The 19,910-nt window shown below is 33.4% G+C and overlaps 4 protein-coding genes across 6 annotated transcripts; 1 reads left to right on the top strand and 3 right to left on the bottom strand.

Moving 5' to 3' along the window:
• Positions 1-262: 262 nt before the first annotated feature.
• LOC133036886 (nonsense-mediated mRNA decay protein 2-like) lies at positions 263-5,314 on the top strand. 3 transcript variants are annotated; one of them, XR_009687315.1, is made up of 4 exons: positions 263-3,077; positions 3,227-3,517; positions 3,624-4,146; positions 4,277-5,314. XR_009687315.1 is itself a non-coding variant. In XM_061113654.1 (3 exons), the coding sequence occupies exons 1-3, from the start codon at positions 2,808-2,810 to the stop codon at positions 4,068-4,070; spliced, it is 1,008 nt and encodes a 335-aa protein (XP_060969637.1). In that variant the 5' UTR covers positions 263-2,807; the 3' UTR covers positions 4,071-5,314. The 3 variants fall into 3 exon arrangements, 1 of the variants encoding a protein (XP_060969637.1); XR_009687316.1 differs by having other exon boundaries at positions 3,624-4,608; positions 4,715-5,314; XM_061113654.1 differs by having other exon boundaries at positions 3,624-5,314.
• A 1,186-nt stretch (positions 5,315-6,500) lies between these two features.
• LOC133036896 (uncharacterized) lies at positions 6,501-7,302 on the bottom strand. Its single transcript, XM_061113668.1, has 2 exons — positions 6,880-7,302; positions 6,501-6,743 (listed from the first exon to the last, which is right to left on the bottom strand). Exons 1-2 carry the CDS (start codon positions 7,189-7,191, stop codon positions 6,501-6,503), a joined length of 555 nt encoding a protein of 184 aa, XP_060969651.1. The 5' UTR covers positions 7,192-7,302.
• Positions 7,303-7,444: 142 nt separating this feature from the next.
• On the bottom strand, positions 7,445-9,607 carry LOC133036895 (uncharacterized). Its single transcript, XM_061113667.1, has 2 exons — positions 8,113-9,607; positions 7,445-7,955 (listed from the first exon to the last, which is right to left on the bottom strand). Exons 1-2 carry the CDS (start codon positions 8,931-8,933, stop codon positions 7,445-7,447), a joined length of 1,332 nt encoding a protein of 443 aa, XP_060969650.1. The 5' UTR covers positions 8,934-9,607.
• A 141-nt stretch (positions 9,608-9,748) lies between these two features.
• LOC115712135 (calmodulin-7) lies at positions 9,749-11,979 on the bottom strand. Its single transcript, XM_030640378.2, has 2 exons — positions 11,602-11,979; positions 9,749-10,392 (listed from the first exon to the last, which is right to left on the bottom strand). Exons 1-2 carry the CDS (start codon positions 11,675-11,677, stop codon positions 10,019-10,021), a joined length of 450 nt encoding a protein of 149 aa, XP_030496238.1. The 5' UTR covers positions 11,678-11,979; the 3' UTR covers positions 9,749-10,018.
• Between the last annotated feature and the right edge of the window lie 7,931 nt (positions 11,980-19,910).

The raw sequence follows: 19,910 nt of genomic DNA, 5'->3' as shown, positions 1-19,910 counted from the left end.
CCAGCCGAGAGAGGAAAAGACAAAATATGCCACTAAATCCTTTTTACTTCAGCCACCACTTAATAAAATAAACATATAATTCAACTAAATAAAGTCCACTAAAGGACAAAATATCATTGGGGCAAAAGACCATTTTGCCCCTCCACACTAAAATAACATAAATAACACTAAAGGGGTATTTTTGGGAAATTCTAAATTCCTGACCATTCCCGACATTCCCAAAGTCTAATAAACCGCCCCAAACTACTAACATACTAAGTTGTGATTTTACTGAGCCAAACACCGAGTTCCATGTTACCGGGCACCGGAAATACAAAATTATGAAAACTACTAAATGACATAAAGATGCACCTCTTAATTCAATAATAACAGTATAAATAATTATTTAAATAGCTATAAATAATTTCATAATTAAACGTGATTAACTGCTAATTTCTAAATTAAACTAAGCGGTCTTTACATAATGCTTGTAGCATTCTCATTACAATTGAACTCCCTTTTTTTTTATAGAATTCTATTCATATTTATAGGCGAGAGTTGGGAAGTATCTCAATGCTCTTGGTAAATCCTCATTTACTCTCTAGGCCCTATGTGGCTTTTTTCTAGGCCGAGGAAATAATTTCTGGTAACGGACGTATGGGGTAGGACCTAAAGTAAGAGTTTGGTGAGACAACATTGGAGGTGTTCACGGCTGATGGGACAGTGCAAAAGGAAGTCGTCAATAAGCGATAATAGGAAAACATAATGTCAAAAAAAATATGGGTTAAATCCAAAAAAAAATCATATTTCTAAGTACAAATTCATTTTGTCGTCGGTAAGGAAAGAGTCACCTACAATGCTCGGAGGCCGAGACTATGACTTAACTTTGGGAACTCTCCTAGGATCTTTGTTTGTTCTCGGATACCAATGTATCTACCAGAAGTTCTCATGATCGGAGTATTAATATCAATTGGTCATCTCGTTCATGTGGCATGTGGCTGATTCTCAAATGGCCACATATTTTTGGTAAAAAAATATGGACAACAATAACACTAAGCTATTTTATAATGGAGTGCTTCCAATGCTCTAAGCAGTTTAAGATGGGAAATTTACACCCACTACTGATTTTTCCCATTTTATTACATTTATACTGTGCCACGCTGGAAACAACATTTATACTGTTTTTTTTTTTTTTTTTTTTTGCCTTTTAAACTTTAGCCGTGTAAGGGATTTTCATTGCCACTTGTCACGATAGGGTTTTGCCACGTTTTTTTTTTAAAAAAAAAAAAATTTAATTGTTTGATTTGACGGTTATGTGTTCTGATCAAAAAGTATTGTGTTTATGTATTTTTCTTTTATTTTTTTTTTTATTATTTTCGAATCTAAATTTTGTAATTGGTAATCTCTCTCACCTCAACTGTTCATCTTCTTCCCCATTTTCAGTTTGCTTAGACGGTTGTAATAGTGGGTGGTTTTTTAATTTTAAAAAATTTCAAATCCCATCCCACTATCTTAAACTTCCCTCTCATTTTCCCTCCCATTTTTATTATTTTTGTCTATAAATACCTTCATAGTTCTTCATAATGGCCGTTACTCGTTCATCACCATCTCCGGCCAAAGTTACAAAACCCACAAAACAATCGCAGAAAACCAGACCCAAATCAAAAATGGGTAAAAAAAATCTGAAAGAGAACCCTCCTAGCCCCACTTCCCCTTCTGTTAAAAGAAAAACCATTGCTGGACCTTCGAAGAACACTCGAGGAAAAAGACCTCGAACTGTTGTTGAAAATTCAAACTCAGATTTTGAGTTGGATTCTGAATTTCTTAAGTCGCCTGTTTCTGTTAAGGTATTTTACTATTTATCTGTTGTTGTTTTTGAGGTTTTTTGTTTTTTTGTTAAATTCGATTTTTGAAGTTCATATATCTGGGTATTTGTTTGTTTTTGTTTATGTATTTGTAATTGTTTTATATATCTTGTTTGATTTATTTATGTGTTTTTGTTAATTTTTTATTTGTTGTTTTGTTGGTGTTGTTTTTTTTTATTTTAGGGCAAGGGTAAATCCCCTGTGAAGGTGTTGCCATCATCAGGTGTTTCTGAAGAAATTCCTGTTAATAGGATTGTTGAGGTTTGTCATGTTATGCATTCTGTTCTATGTTTTTTTGTTGTTTTTTTGTTGTTGTTATTTTCGTAGTGTTTTATGGTGTTTTATCAGTGTTTTCATTGTTCTGTTTTTTAGGATTGGGAATGCAAGTACACTCGATCTCAATTTTATCATTCTAGAGTAGTAACATCTGGGTATTACTCTGTACTTGGTGACATTAAGAGAATTTTAAATGAAAGCCAATTGGAAATTTTTTCAAAATCTGTGTTTGGTTATTTTCTTCGAATTCCTGAGTACATAATTCATTACCAATTGCTTCATTGTTTGCTGTTGAGGGAGGTTCAGCAGCCTAATGGGTTGGAGTTTTGGGTTTGTGTCCAAGGGAAATACCTTAGGTTTAGTATCGAAGAGTTTGCGTTGGTCACGGGGTTAGATTGTCATGTTGATTCTGATTTTTATCAGTTTAAGCAAGATGATAATGAATTCGTCAAATCTTGTTTTAAGGGGTACAAAAAAATTACCAAGGGTGCTATTCAGACTGCTTTTATTGCTGACAATCTTAAGGATAACGACGATCTTGCAGTCAAGTTGGTTGTATTGTATTTTGTGCAGTGTTATTTGTTAGGTGGTCCCCCGGGTAAAGTTGTTTCGTCTGAGGAAATAGATGTTGTGGATAGTGGTCGATATAATGAATTTGGGTGGGGCAAGCATTGTTTTGATATCACTATGCATTCTTTGAAGGGTAAGATAGATTCTGGTTATAAGAGGGTAGTTCGTAGTGACGAGGATGGTGGGTATTACAGGTTATTGGGTTTTCCTTTGGCTATTCAATTCTGGTTTTTCGAGTGTTGCCCGTATGTTATTGGGAAACTATCCTTGTACTCAAATGTTGGCATTCCAAGGATTTTGAATTGGCCTAAATTACCCAAGGACAAGGAGGGTATGGTGAAAATGGATGTCATGAACACCCTCATTTTCGATCGGTCTTTGAAAGAGGTAATCCTGTTGTTTTTTATTATTTTTCCACTGTTGGTTTAATGTTGTTTTTGTATACATTATTTATACTTTATGTTTTTATTGTTGTTGTTATTTTATAATTTCAGTTTCATGTGCATATTGTTTTTTGTTGGTTTTTGTTGTTTCAGTTAAAATTAAGAAACCTCACTCCAACTTCCGTTGAGAGATTGAGTTTGAGCCTCACTGATTTTTTCTCTGGTGAGACTACTCCCGAGGCTGTGAAATTCAAAATTAAAGGTGGTTCCAAGCCTGCTGGTCAACCTGGCTTGATGGGTTCTTCTTCATCAACTGCTCATGAGAATGTCTCCCGAGTTGAGTTTGAGGAATTTAAAAAGTGTTTATCTGTTGTTGTCAGCCAGCAAGGGATTCTTATGAAATCTGTTGCTGAGATGAACAAGAAGCTGGACATTCTTATTGAGGTGTTTTTTTTTAATTGTCATTACTTTTTCTGTTATTTTTTTAGTAGTGTTTTTATGTTGTTTTATACAGTTAATTAATTTTTTATTTTATTTTTTTTGTTCTCAGTCATCCCAAGGTGGTCTCACTCACAATGGATCTCAGTCTGAAGATGCTCTTCGTACTTCAGAAAATGAGGATGATGAAGATTCCACTTCGGAGGAAGACGAGGATGATAAATTCGACGATGACAAAGGAGATGATCATCATGACGATGAAACTGATGATGATGATGATGATCTGGGTGGAGATGGTGTTGGTGCTGGTCAGGATGAGGCTCACACGGGCGATGTTCGTAACGATGAGGGTGTTGTTGTCCCCGCGGTTGTTTCGAGGGATGATGATACCGGCAAGGTGGATGATGCCAAGAATTCTGACCCTGTGGAACCTATTGCAGAGATCAAACAGGTGTATTTCTTGTTTGGACATCATTTTTGTTTGTGCTTTTTTGTGTGTATTTCTGTGTTTTGTGTTTGTTTTAATAGTTTTTTACTGTTTTTTTTGTTATCAGCCTGAACAGTCTCAAGGTGGGGAGGAGAACATTGATGTTGATGCAACAATTGCATCTGCTGTTAAAGCTGTGGAGAATTTGGTTTGTGTTTATGTTTTTTTTTTTTGTAATTTGTATTTATTTGGTATTCTATTGTTGTTTTTATGGTGTTTTTATTGTACTATTTGAAATTTAAAAATAAGTCTTTTTATTTATCCTTTCTCTTTTTTAGATTGGTTCCTCAACTCATGCCCCTGCTCCTGTTGAGACTTCTGAGAAGACTGATCTTGAAATGGTTGTTTTTCAAGAGACTCCTATTTTACGTCCTCAAAAGAGGGATCGGAAGAAAGGAGCTGTTTTGAAATCCCCATTCATTGAGCTTGCTTCTGGTGCATCTAAATCAGGTTCATCCTCGGTTTCTCCTGATGATTCTGTGTATAAGGTCGTTAAATATGTGCGTGGTTTGTGCCCGTTGGACAACAAGATTGGTGAACCTGTCGATCCGCAATTGGAAGCTGAGTTTGTCAAGTGGGTTGATACAGGTCTTAGAAAGCATAAATCTAAGTAAGTATTTTTGTAGGTGTTTTCAGTTGTATATCTGTTATCGTTTTCTATTTGTTTTTTATTTTTTCATTTGTGTTTTGATATTTTTTTATTTGTTTTTTTTTAGCACAACAACTAATGTGTATTGTAAGGGTAAGGACACTATATTTCCGCCATTTCGTTTTGGTGTTGAGGACATCAGCAACAAGATGTGGTTTCACAACCTTGCCTACCCGAATTGTTTCCTTACCAATTCTGTAAGTTTTTATTTTATTATTATTATTTTACATATTGTTTTTTTATTTATTTTTTTTAATGTTTTTAAGTGTTGTTCTGTTAGTTTTTTATAAGTTTGAATGTTTTTTTACTTACTTTTTTTTATCTGTTTGTTCAGCACATTGACATCATTTTCTATTATCTTCGTAAGAAAATAATGTACTCAGCCGAGCCGAAAATCAAAGTCACCACAACTGATTGCCTCTTTTGTTCTAGCATAACAACTTTGTAGGAGAGGTTTGTTGAGAAAAACAACGATATATCGGTGTTGTCTCTTTCTCACAATGTGGCCCAGTATATTCAAGGTGGTAAGATATTATGTGCCACTCCTTGGCATTTGGTTGATCATGTTGTTATGCCTATCAATGTAAAATTACAGGATCATTGGATTTGTGGTCGTCTTAACATAGTTGACAGGCGCATATATCTGTACAATTCATTGCGTTCTGGGAGGTATATGATCGTCGCCAAAGAGGCTTGCAAGCCTTTCTGCGTTATTTTACCATATTACTTCTCTATGTTAGACTTCAAAGGCCTTCGCAACGAAACTAAGTTTAGCACTATGGAACCGTTCCCTATTGTTCTTGTTGATGGTTTACCCGAGGTGTCACAGCGTAAGTTTTATGTTTAGTGTTCAATGTTTTTCACTGGTTGTTTGTATTTTTATTTTTTTGTTATTGACTTTGTTTTTTATCAGTGTTCTCATAGTGTCTTTTTTTGTGTTTTCTTGTTTTTTTTTTCCAGTGATTGTAGTGTTTTTGTTGCATCATTTGCTGAGTATTTCATTGATGGCAAACCCATCCCATCCTCTAATTTTGATGTGGAAATTCACCGCGATCGTTTGGCTGCGTTATTTTATCAATATGGGATGAAGAAGCAAACTGAGAACATTGAAAGTGAATCCGAGGCCCCTCCCAGCCTTCCCAAGAAGTGATTTGCTTTTTCAATCAGACTGACATTGTTCTTATAGTTTTTTAATGTTGTTTTAATGTTTTTCATGTTGTTTTTCGTAAACAAACATTGGTGTTCTGTTGTTTTTCCTTACGTTTTGTGTGGACAATATGTAATCTTTTATTTTTGTATGTTTTTTCTTATTATTTTTATGTACAAACAAGTTGGTATGTTAAAGTTGTTTGTTTTTTCATTTCACATCCATTCTTTTTTTGTTTTTTTTTTCTTATAGTTTCTCTGTTTTTTTGAATCCAAATATTCATTTCAGTATTAAAAACACAAACTGTTTCAATAACAAACTTCATATATATATTCAATTTAGTATCCAACATCTTTTAATATCCAATCTAGAGTATCAACAATTCCCAATGTAATCAATGTTTTTCAAATAAAAACTGTATTCCCTGTGTATTTCAGAAATTTAAATTCCTCAATATCTAATTCTCAAAACGTATGTGTAATTTTCTTTTGTTTTTCCACTGTTGTTCTGTTGTTGTTTTTATTCCCTTCTACGTCTTCTGCTGCATGTTCTTTTGTTATGCCCCAGTTCACCACATTTGCTCCACTTGTTGTGTTGATCCTTTTCCCATCCAGCCTTCCTTCTTAATGTTTTTGGTCTTCCTGATTTTACTCTTTCATGTGGAGGCAAGACTATAATATTTTTCACTTCTTCCGGTACCTCCCATTCACTTTGGTGTCCTATTGGGTAACCGTCCCCGAATAAGTTGCCAGCCAATTTTTTTTGTGTAGTAATCTGAACAGTAGGTGTACGGGTCCATGTTCATCTCCCTCATTACGGCCACTGCGTGCCCGCATGGCATTTCATCTATTTGGAACCTGTTGCACGTGCATGTTCTTTTTTCTAGGTCTACTTCCCACGATTCTTTCATTCTTGTTACCTCAAACAAGTAATCTGTTGTTGCTTTAACCTGTTTTAAATTTTATTGAAAAAAAAAAAAATCAAACATAGCTGTAATTCCTACAACAACAATACAAAACTATTAAAACAGAACTACAACAACACTACAACACTACAAAAAAAAAGAAGCATAATTAATATTTTACCTCCAGATTCAATGAGTATGTGTAATTTTTCAACAGTATGTCTTCTCCAGTTGGTGATAGCTTAGTGAAGGTGTTGTGTGCTTTTGTCCTATTAGTATGCGTCCATTGTTGCACCAATGCTCTCAAGCATTCTAGCAGCGTTGTAATTGGTAGCTCCCTTGCTGCCAAATTTGCAGCGTTCAGTGATTCTGATATGTTTGAGGTCATTGTGGAATACCTCTTGTTTTGGCTATGAATTCTTGACCACTTTTCATACCCGATTTTTTTGAGGTAAGGTCTTATGCGTTTGTCCAATCCATCCAATTCAGCCATGTGGAACTCGAATTGCTTTTCTGTGTAGGCTTTCACTGCTCCAAAGAATGGGAGATTGTATTTGGCAGCATGTTGTTTGAAGCTTGTTTTAAGGTTGCTCAAAATGTGGTAACCGCAAGAATCGTGTGCAATTTACGGATAGATTTCTCTCGCCGCTTTGATGAGGCTTTCATTTACGTACGAAATTAGGCATTGGTGTTCCCGTACACCATACGCTTCTTTAAATTTTTTGAAGAACCATTTCCAAGATTGGTCATTCTCGTAATACTGCAACACAAAACGCTAGTGGAAAAATATGACTCGTCGCATCTTGTGTGCATGCGCACAACAAAGTTCCCCCATAAGCTGCTTTGAGGAACGTTCCGTCCACAACAACTATCGGTCTGCATGCTCCCCACCCTTTTATGGATGCATCCAATGCCATGAAAACAAAGAGCAAGCTGTTGTCTTCTGCCGTTTTCAGATCCACAAATGATCCAGGGTTTGTTTTTTCCACCATGTGTAAGAAACTCGGTATTACGCTGTACGAGTCACTAGCATTATCTCTCAAGTCGTTTACTGCATGTTCCTTACTTCTCCAAGCTTTCATATAGTTCATTTTGATGCCATATCTGTATTTCAACTCCCCTTTTATGTCCATCGCTGTTGCCTTGGTCTTTATGTTCAAGAACTTCGGTTTTATGCATTCCCCTATCAGTTTCGATGTTGCTTGCCTTTGGTCTTCATGCCTTATATTTATGGGGCATGTGTGCATATTTGAGAACCTATTGAAAAAAAAAAACAACAAAAACAACATTAAAAAACTATTAAAACAAACCTGTTGCAGATACCAAACATGTGTATTTCAGTACAAATTGTGAAAACAGGTCATTTGTTAAGGCTGACAACAAAAACAACATTAAAAAACTATTAAAAACCAACCTCCTGATTATGAATGTGTTTGTTGGCCCATTTCTCGATGCTCTTAGTGACCAATTGCAGCTTTCGTAAACACATTTCAGACTGTATTCTTGAGAGCAGGACTTCCACACTTTGTACTGAAAGTTGTTTTTGATTGCGTGGTAGCTGAGGACATTTTTTAGAGTTTCTTTGTCTTTGTATGCCTGTCCTTTTTCCACTTCGGGGTGTTGCTTGTCTGTTATTAACTTTGCATTGTTGATGTCGATTTCTGGATCCAGTTTTTTACTGGTGTTTTCAAGTTGTTCTACCATTTCTTCAAAGAACTGATTTGCATAGTCAATTATGTCGAATTTGTCCTCCTCATCTTCTATTGTTTCTGACTTTTCCCCTTCTTCCGTTTGCTGTCCCGTTGTGTATGATTCTGTTGTTGTTATGTTGTTTTCAAGCGTTGTTGTGTTGTTTTCGATCATTGCCACATTATATTCATTCGGTGTTGTTGTGGATATCGAATTTGGTGTTGCAGCAGGTGTTGTGTTGTTGTTTTGCTGGTTGACACATAGTGGATATGTCGTGAAATCTGTTTCCTTCATTTTCAATTCCAAGTAAAAGTAGAGGCTTCGATCGTTGCATATTTTGATCGGTGGTATTCCTTCTTTAGCTTGGTACTGTATTTGTAGTGTTGTGCTGGTGTTTTCGCACCCCAATGAAGTAACCAGTATTTGTAGTAGCTCTTCGTACTTGCATTTTGTTGGTATGAATTCTCCACTAGCCACATAGTTCACATAATTGTGATCTTCATTCCATTGTCCATTGCTCTTGATGAGTACTGGTAGACGTTCCATTACCTGTCATTCCAGGGTCTTATTTAATGTTAAAACAATAGTACAACAACAATAAAACAATAGCAAAACAACAAAAAAAAAATCAACAAAAAAAATAAAATAACAACAATAAAACAACACAAAAACAACCAAACAGAAATACCCATTATTTTTTTTTTAGTTTTTATTATTATTTTTGTCTGATACATATATGTATGAATGTTGTTGTAGTACTGACCGCAAAACAACATTAGAACAACCCTTATGTTGTGTTTGAATAATTGTACTAATTTATCAATTTTTTTTTTCGAAATCATTTTGTGTTACAAACGTCAAATTAACAATAGAACAAGCCTCATTTATGTTTTTGCATCATAAATTAAAGAATATCACATTTGTGTTTTCGTTTTTTTGTTTAAAACTTCAGATCTAAATCTTGTTTTTTTTTTATTTTTTTTTTTTGGTTTCTTAAGAATTAAATTATTTTTTGGGTTTTGTTGTGTTTACCTCTGTTATTTTGTTGGGACAGTTTTCTGTACGTCTTGTTCTTCAATTCTGATTCATTTTCGAAAAACTCTTCGCCGGATTTAATGGTTTTTTCTTGGTGATTTCCGTCTCCGGCGTCTCCCCACACACGAACAAGGTTGTTTCCCGTGTGTTTTACTGTTCACAGTATAAATGAAATGATGTTGGGCTTGGGCAGTACAAAAGTATGAAATTGGACTGGGGCAGTAAAAATGTTGTTTTTGCCGTGTCCCAGTATAAATGTAAAGTTTTGGTCCAAAAGCAGTATTTTTGTAAAATTCCCTTTAAGATTCACGAGAGAACACGAAATATAAGGAATAGAAGAAATAAATTAGATCACCAAAGATACATTCTGTCACATTGACTTAAAAGACTTAATAACACCATCAATTCCACCATAGACCATACCACCAGAACTGACTACTATCTATAGAAAGCTTGATTACAAAAACCATAAGATAAAAAGTAGAGATATGGAAAAACAGGAAACCATTGAATATCAACCCAGTTCTTAAATTTTTTTTCCTCCTTTTATACTCTCTTTTTTGCGAGGGTGAAGTTCATTTGGCAGTAATGGTTCATCACTTGGCCATCATAACTTTGACAAACTCCTCATAGTTTATCTGACCATCACCATCAACATCAGCCTCACGAATCATCTCGTCGACCTCTTCATCAGTGAGTTTCTCTCCAAGGTTTGTCATGACATGGCGCAGCTCAGCAGCAGATATGAATCCATTCTGGTCTTTGTCAAAAACTCGGAAGGCCTCCTTCAGTTCCTCCTCAGAGTCGGTATCCTTCATCTTCCTTGCCATCAGATTTAAGAACTCGGGGAAGTCGATGGTTCCATTTCCATCAGCATCAACCTCATTGATCATGTCCTGAAGCTCTGCCTCAGTTGGGTTCTGGCCCAATGACCTCATCACAGTACCCAGCTCCTTGGTAGTAATGCAGCCTACATAAATTATAATGATTGAAAGGTCATTAGTAACAAGCACACAAAATGGGGAAAAAAAGCTTGTTTCATTGCAAACTTCAACTTCCAAGAGTTACCCCAACTTGTAACACGTAGTGTGGTTTGGCAAAAATTAGATGAAAACCGTGAATAATCAAATTCGCTGTGTATTTTAAAGATTACACATTCAAGTAAAAATCACATAAGCAACAACAAAGAGTACAAAAGCAGCAATACATTAACAAAACAATTGAAGAACAATCAATCATTCAAGCTATTATATTAAGTAATAATATATCATTGGCAACTGCAAAAATTGATATTAGTCACTAGATCATACTAAAACAGTAATAAATGATTCCATTAAAATAAAAAAAATTACAGCAAAGGGTTTGTATTTAAAGACACATTCCAAGTAATAGAACTTTCAATTCAGGGTCATTATAAACCTCTCTCTCTCTCTCTCTCTTGTCATTTTGCTCGTATTAGAAACTTTTTTATATCACACGAAACGTACAAGATTGTTAATATGCCTTCACCAATGAAGAGGAAATAAACTTCATAATTCTTCAGCTATTGTTTCTTTAAACGGATTTGATGATCAAACAATGAACATAGATGACCCTTAAAATATTGATTAACGAACAAGACGCATCCTATCGGAAAACAAAAAAAAAATAGGCGCTACAATGAATCCTGCACTTAGAATCCATATTCCGAAAATAACATTATTTATAAATTCGTAGGAAAAAAAATATCATATAAAAATAAAAATAACAATTTAGAGCTAAGATGAAAACAGTGAAAATCCAGTTAGCTGTTCGCATCTAAATTATGATGGAAACACGTAATCCTAAAAATCTTCGAGATCCAACTTTCTCCCTACTTTTCTCCAAATTCTAACATCAGCCAAACGGTGTCTAACTTGAAAGATAGAGCTAAATTAATCTCATAATAATCTCTTTAAATATCAATAATTAAGAAAAGTCACGCCAATAACCAATTAATCAAATACTGCTTCTTCATCTCACCGATTAAAATAAGCACTATAAAATAAAAGGAAATGCAGTCAACAGGGACCGAAAAAGTCCCCCAAAAACATATTTCCCGAAAAAAACAAAATCGAGTGATCGAGTGGAAGACTAGTTATTAACCAAAACATGAAAACTAGATCTGATAAATGTAGAGACAGAGAAAGAGAAATCGAACCATCGCCATCCTTGTCAAATAGGCTAAAAGCTTCCTTAAACTCGGAGATCTGATCGTCAGTGAGTTGATCCGCCATTGCTGTTTTCTTCTTCTACTGGTTCTCTGATCCTCAGAAAAACTCTACTCTCTTTACCGGTTTTTCTTTGCTTTGTTTTTCCAAACAAGAAATTATAAGCAGAGAAGAAAAAATTAAATCAATAAAGGAAAATTAGGAAAGACAGCGTTTTTAAAATTGAGATATTCCAACAATAGATTTATTTAGAGCCCTTTTATATACATATAATAATATAATAAAGCCACCGCACAGTCTGACCCTTCAAATGTGGGGCCTACCTCATTTTCATCGTAATCCCGTCCGCTCTGACTATTTGACCTTTTCTCCTTTTTCTTCTTAGAACTTGCTTGCCTAGCCTCTTGTGGCTTCTCTTTCATTTTTGCCCTCTTACAATTCTGTAATTGCTTTTCACCACGTTCACTTCAGATTAGTGTGGGGGACAAATTCAATTCAGTCACACAAAATTAGATATTCAATTACCATTAAATCTATTTAATTACATTTCTACTAATTTTCTTTTTTAATTTGTATTACTTAATTATTTTTTATTTATTTTATGATATTTATTCTATTTTATTAGTTAGTAATATTATTATTTTAGTTATTTCAATTTTTTTATTTTTTCAAACGATAATATATTAAATGAAAATTTATATATAATTTTTAGATATGTTTTTCATATTTTAAAATCAATATTTTTTTAAAAAAAAAAACACTTCATATACTATTTTTTAATTTCTTTTTACTTTTATTGTTTGGATTGCTCCGGTAGTTAGTACGTAAGTTGCTATATAGATTTTGGTTGTATTTGCTCTGTTGATTGCTACGTAAAAAAAAAAAAAAAAACTACTTTAAAATGTAAAAATGAAAAAAAAAAACTCCTATTTAAAATTAGGCTATTTACAAAAATATATATATATATAAAAAAAAAGTTTTGATATATATGGCATGCAAACTTAATTATACTAAATATGACCTTTTTCCAAAAAAAAAAATTAAAAAAACTTAAAATATGGGGAAAATCATTACAGAAAAAAAAAAATGTCATAAAAACTTTAAAATTGTGATTCTTTTTTTATCATATAAATAAGGGTCAGGATGCAAAATGGCCCTAAATCTAGCAATTAAGTTAAGGCTAATTAGCAATTTTTCCCCCGAACTTTGACATGTACTAAATCATGCCCCCTGAACTTTTTTGGCCGCTAAAAATTCCCCCTAAACTATTAAGATTGTTAGATTTAAGGACTTTTATCTAATTTTAGTAAAAAAAAAAATTTAACATGGATGAAAGCGTAGGGAGCATAATTTAGTACATATCAAAGTTTGAGGGGAATGATTTGGTAGATATCGAAGTCTAGGGAGCATAGTTTAGTACATAAACAATCACTGAAACAGTAAAATTGAATGAAATTAGACAAAAGTCCTTAAATTTAACAATCTCAATAGTTCAGGGAGAATTTTTAACGGCCAAAAAAGTTTAGGGGGCATAATTTAGTATATGTCAAAGTTCGGGGGAGGGGGAGAATTGCTAATTAACCTTAAGTTAATAAATGTCCCTATTTATAAAAAAAATTAACAAAATGTTCATTCAGTTAAAAAGTTGATGATGAAATTACAATTATACCCTTGAATAATTAAGTGTTTGGTATAGTTATTTTGCACAATAGTATATCGTTATTATGTGCAATAGTATATTAAAAAAAACTGAAAGGTAGTATATTAGTTTAAGATTGTGGTATATTATTTTAATGTGCTATGGTATATAATGAACGAAAGACGAAAATTAAAAAATGTGGAATATTAGTTTAAGTTTGAGGTATAGTTATATTTCAATAGGAAATACTGTCTTTAAGTTTTCGGTATATATAATATTTTTTAATTTATTATATTAATTTTTTATTATAGTAGTTCTCCTTATGATTGTAGTATATATTTTGTGTATGCTATTATATATCTTGGGGAAAAGATCTCATTTAATAGTGTTATCCCAATTTTTGCACTTCGACGTGGCATCACATGAATGGTGACACGTGGAGTCTACTTGGAACATCTGCTCGGGAAGCACAGTCCGAGCAGGATGCCTCACTGGCATGCCCAGAGCAAAGTATTCAGTAATCCGCACAAAATGGCCAAACACTTAGCGAATTCAACTTTCGCATCGTGAGTCATTAGCACAATCCCTATAACTCAAGGATCAATTTACGTGGATGTGGCATACACACGATCCTGCTATTAGTGTATTCAGCCTCAATCCCACGATCCTTGCATTCAGCATTGATCCCATGATCTTTCTGTTTATACGCATTGTAACGAGAGGGGAAACTCTTCCTCACCAAGCTTACTAGCCCTATAAATAGTGATGTATATTCACTGGGCGAGAGGTCGGTCAAAAAGTAGTTGAGCTAAGACTATACCCTAAATATATTATCAAAGAATTATATATTCAGAGATACTGTTGTAAGAGCTATAAGAAAAGGAATCTTTCTCCTTGATCTTAAGTCAATACAAGTAACGAGGATTAGGCTATTACCGAACGGCTCGGGGCTGAACCTCTATAAAATTCCTGGGTCTTTTTATTGCTTTATCATATATTTGTTATTATAAATCGTTTATCGCTTATAAAATAGACTCGTTGTCGTTGGCTAAAAGCGAGGTCCACATCTTGGTGCTTTCATTGAGAGAAGGATCACGAATCGCTCTTTATTCAACATCTAATCACCAATACGATGGTGCAAACTCGTAGAGGCCTGACTGATCCAGCAAATTCACAGACGCTGGATCATGCATTGCGAAACCCTGAAAACACGAGGGTTTCGCCTGCTGTTGATCCTGGACAGCCGGCGAACGTGGGGAATGGTGAAACAGTTCCTATAGATGAAATTGCGCCTGGTGTGCAAGAGACTGGGAATAACAGTTCCGCACCCAACCAGGGCATTCATAACACAACTATTTCTCCTGGAACCAACGCCCAGACGACTATCGGAGGTGCCACTAAATTACAAAATCTCCGTGACGCGCTCGGACTCATGCAGGGTCATAATAATACCCTACATCATGATCAAGACGAACTACGCGCAGAAGTAAATCTCGTGTTTGACGAATAAAGGCGTATGTTCGTCGAATGGAAAGATAGAGAGATGGAGGCATTAAGGGCTCACCATGCAGAGATCGAAGATCGTAGTCGGTAAGCTACCGTGCTGATACAAAGAGCCTACCAAACTGTAGGTCGGCAATCGCCGAATGTCATTCCCCTGGGAGAGACGGACGAGGATCCAACGATGAACACTTCCCACACTACAAATGGTTAGCTGCCCAATCCCGGTCACGAGTTCCACTCGTGAGCCCAGCCAGTAGGCGAGCAGACCTTGTCTGGTAATTCATCAGGAGGAGTCATACCTGATGGTTCCAACCAGATCAATGGTGCTATTCCACCCGTCAACCAAGCGAATCAACCGCTAAGGCAGCCAGGCGCTTCTGTGTTCGAAAGGTTAGGGACAACCCATGACCTAAGGAATGATCTAAACAGAAGGAGGGGAGCAGACGATCCGAATTTTACGACAATCGTGCAGCCCAGAGCCCGTACTCAAATCCCCGCTCAGAAAGATGCTGACGTAATCCAAATTGACCAGAATGCCGAGCAGGTCAGCCCAGCCGTACAGGCTCAGCTAGACGAACTGAAAAAAAGATTTTTCACGGCATGGCTGGACAAATAAATAATGACATTGAGCTAGACCAAGCACGCGGAACTCCTTTCTCGTGTGGAGATCAATCTCCTGCCACTGCCCCACAAGTTCAAAATGCTGACGTGGAAAATGTACACAGGGAGAGAAGATCCCCTTTCCCACCTCAAGTACTTCGAAATGCAAATGGATTTGCAAGGGGTACAAGAAGATGTATGCTGCAGAATCTTTTCGGCCACTCTGTCAGAAGCCGCTCAGCAATGGTATTTCAAGTTGGCTCCTTAAAAGTTTAGTTTATGGAAAACCATCCCTTCGGAATTCCATGCACAATTTGTTGGGTTTTATGCCCTAAATAAAACTCATTTCATATAATCAGATTTACTTATTAATAAAGATCAGAAATAACATTTTATGTTGCATGGTTCACATGATCTATTTCATGATTATAGGTATATAATGTATGAATTCTTTTTAAGTCCAGAACATATGAGTTGGTTAAAGATTATAGTGTTGTCAGCACAGTGGAATATAATCTTAATTATATGTTCAAAAGTTTATTCCCTGATTTATCAGAACACTAGATTTAGACTGACATGGTATAATCAGCGATAGGTATTCTTACACCTTGGAAAAGTGTTATGTCCTTTCCAGGACATTGGCAAAGTTTACCAGTATCGGATGTATGGAGTATACATCGAAAGGGACCGATATTGAACTTTGATTAGATATGTTGAAATTTACCGTAATATCTATTCAATTCAATATCACCTGTTGATCCTAGATCACATGATCGAAATCCTGATATGGTTAGGCTTAATCTCAAGAGTGTTATTCGTGTTCTTTGATTTGTTAGTTAAGCCTAATTTATGGTCAGGGCAATACATACATTTTGGGAACACGGTAGTGCAATTGAGTGGGAGCGCTAACATAAATATGGAATCTATAGCTTCTATTTGGCAAATAGAAGTAAAGGATAATTTCCTTCGAGCTTAACCAAACGAAGATAAATGGTGAAGATCTCATTTCACTTAGGTGAAATATCATTTATACAGGGTTAAGTGTTTTAAGGATAAAATACATTGTAGGGTGTTACGGTAATTTGATCCCTTTACAGTGTAAATCATCTATATAGAGGATCATTGATCACATTAGGGTTATAACAATGGATAACTAATGACGTGTCTATATCGTGGAACTTATAGAGCGTTTCTATATGACTGAGAGTGCAATTCTAAGTTCTAAGTGTGGATTCAATGAGGAATTAATAAGTTAGGGAAAATACTTGGTAAATTCGGTTCGACTTATTGGAAGCTCGGTTATATAGACCCATGGTCCCCATACTAGTTGAGACCATACTGCTTGTAAGACTCAGCTAATTGATTTTAATTAATCAATTATAATTCTAAAAGTTAGACTATGTCTACTTTATGAATTCTCACAGTTTAAGGATAAAATCGTAAAGAAAAGGGTTTCTAGGTTTAATTATTAATTAAGAGACTTTGTATGTCTAATTAATAATTATTTTAAATGACAATATTATTTAATAATCTATTTTAGTTATTAAATAATTAGTTTTGGCATTTGAATGATTAGAATTGGAGAAATGGCATTTTTGGAGAAATTGAAATAAAATTGAGGAAACTGCAAAATCCAAGTGAGGCCCATATCACCCTATGGTCGGCACCTCTTTGTGTGTTTCCCAATTATTATTTTCAATTTTAATTGCCATGTAATTGCTAATCAAAGCCTAGCAAAAATAGGAAAGTGGTTGATCACACTAAATAAGGCAGTTAATTGATTACACAGTAATTAAGGAAACTGTTTTATTTGGAAAGTTGTGCTCTCCCTTCTCCTTATATATAGCAGCCCTTGTTCTCTTCTCTTGCATATCATTGTAAGCCATAAGCCACGAAATTCAAGAGAGAAACAGAGAGAAAAATTCGAAATCCTTGTGAGATGAGTAGTGCCCACACACATCAAGTGGTATCTCAATCATAGTATGTAAGACTTTGGAAAATCTGCATCAAAGAAGGAGAAAAGAAGATCCAGGTTCAGATCTTGGTGATGCTCTGCTACAGAAATGATTCAAGGGCTAGAGATCTGAATGGAAGAAGTCATATTATTCTGCTGCACCCACTGTAAGGTTTTCTAACTTTATATGTGTTTATTTTCATTGTTTTAGAATTCATATTAGGTTGTTAATCCAACATACTTGTTAGTAAATCTAGATCCTGGTAAAATAATTTCCAACAACTGGTATCAGAGCCATGGTAATGATTTACTTTCATGTAATATGAATTAAAACGATGATTGCATGTTTCTGTGTTGATTTGGATGGTTTCATGTTGGTTTATGTGCTTATGTGATGAATGTTAATGTTGTACGAAATTTTTCCATGAAATATATTTTTTCAATTTTTGAAAATATTTTATTTGGATTCCTTGTGAAAAATTGAGCAACTTTTGTTTTTACGGAACTCGATTCCGATAAAAATTGAGAAAGATATGAATTTTGGAAGATTGGAAATCATGGATGCTGCATGCAGCCTATCCTGGCAGTTCCCCACAAATTGCGAATTTTTGAGGTTTTTTCCCCAAAAATCCAATTTTTTCATGGAATTGTTTCCCAAAATTCATTTTTCCTTTCTTAAATATTTGTAAATTGAAATGTTTCCAATTTTAAATATTTTCAATTTCGAATTTTTCCAATTTTTAAATATTTCTATTTTGGAATGTTTCCAATTTTAAATATTTCCTATTATGTCAGATTTAAAATTTGTTAACTTCTTTAATATTTATTTATTATTTAATTATAAGATTAGATATTTTGATATTTAAGATATTTTAAATTAAAAGATAACTTTGTCTTTTTATTTAAAATATTATATTAAAATTATCTTATATGACAAATTAAATAATTAATAAATTTGAAATTAACATAGATATTTTTATAGATATACTTACCATAATATTTTCAAATTCAAAAATTTGTTATTTTGTTAAATATTTAATTATTTATAAATTATAAGTTTAAAAATGATATTTTTTCTATATATATATATATCATTTTTTCCTTATTAGAAATTTATAAATCATATCTTAAATATTTAAATAACATAGATATTTTTGTAGAGATTTGAATATTGCTTAATTTGAGATATTTTGACATATAATTATGGTAATTATTATTCATTTATTATTTTATTCCTAAAATAATAATTATCTAACCAAATCTATTTTAAAATTGGTTTATTTTATTAAATTATAAGATCTGAAAGTGATATTGAAGATTCTTTCCTTTCAAATCATTGATCTTATTAGATATTTAATTTAATTTGATTCAAATAAACCTAGATATTTTAAAATTAGTTTCCTTTATTTGGTTAGTTTAAGAATAATAATTTAATTATATTAATATCTTATTTTCACATCTGTTACATGGACAATGTTTGTTTATTTATATTGTTTATTCAAAACTTTTTAACAAACCTATTATTTATCTTATCTAAATTGCTATGATTAACTTGTTGACAGATCATGATCCAATGATCTGATTTTAATCATAGTCCAATTGACGATAGATCTTATAAATAATTTGTAACAGGTAAATTTTGTACTTCTTTCATCTGTGTAAACCTAGTAACATGATAGGGCCCATCCAAATCATTTGACCTGTGTGAGCCTATATGTTTGCTTTTGGGCTTAGATACATATAGGAAGCCCATTTAAGTTTTTACTAAGTAAATGGACTAGGTTGCTAAAATAAATTTTGACATAAAGAAATTTATTTAGGCCCAATTAGATTTGGGCTTATTCAATGAATAACAATTGTTTATTTTAAGGTTAAATTCCTCTCTTTTGGGCCTTGTGTGAGAGTTGGGGGCTATAGAAGTGGGTACGACATACTGAACCCAGCTCCCCCTCACATGAACTACCCCAATTGTGAAGGCCCATTTGCCTTATTTAAATAATTGTATTAGGTTAATTATATTAGTCTAACCTAATTAAAATTGAATTAGCAACATAATTAACTTTTAAAATATATGAAATTTATTTTTCATGTAATATTTTAAAGTTAATTTTAGAAAAACACTTAGTCAATGATATATTCTAGATAGTTATTTCTAGTACTAGTTATTATTTCTAATATTAAATAGGAAAATATCATAGACTGTGAAATTAATTGTTTCCTAATTAATTTTGGTACAATCTAAGTTTAGAATATTTTCCTAGTATTAAACTAGAATTAATAATTAAGTTTCCTCTTTACTTAATGATTTACTTCTTGAATTTAATACATTTAATTAAATTGAAAATTTCAATATCTAAGTTGATTTTCATCATGATACTTTAATATTGTTATTTTCATGTTATTTAATTAAAGTTGAAAATTATTTTAAGTTTGGAATCTTATTTCAAAATAACTTAAGTTTGAATAATTTTCAAAATATATTTTATTTTATTTTATTAATCATTTTCCCAAAAAAAAAAAAATTTGAAATTGCATTTCTTTAATGCAGAAATTTCAAATTTTATTTGAAAAATAGATTAAAGTTGAAAATTATTTATTTAATT

The sequence above is a fragment of the Cannabis sativa genome, chromosome 4 (assembly GCF_029168945.1).
Source record: "Cannabis sativa cultivar Pink pepper isolate KNU-18-1 chromosome 4, ASM2916894v1, whole genome shotgun sequence".
In the NCBI taxonomy this organism is placed as follows: Eukaryota; Viridiplantae; Streptophyta; class Magnoliopsida; order Rosales; family Cannabaceae; genus Cannabis; species Cannabis sativa.
Note: the sequence above shows the minus strand (reverse complement) of the source record. Positions and strands in the feature narration are given on the sequence as shown.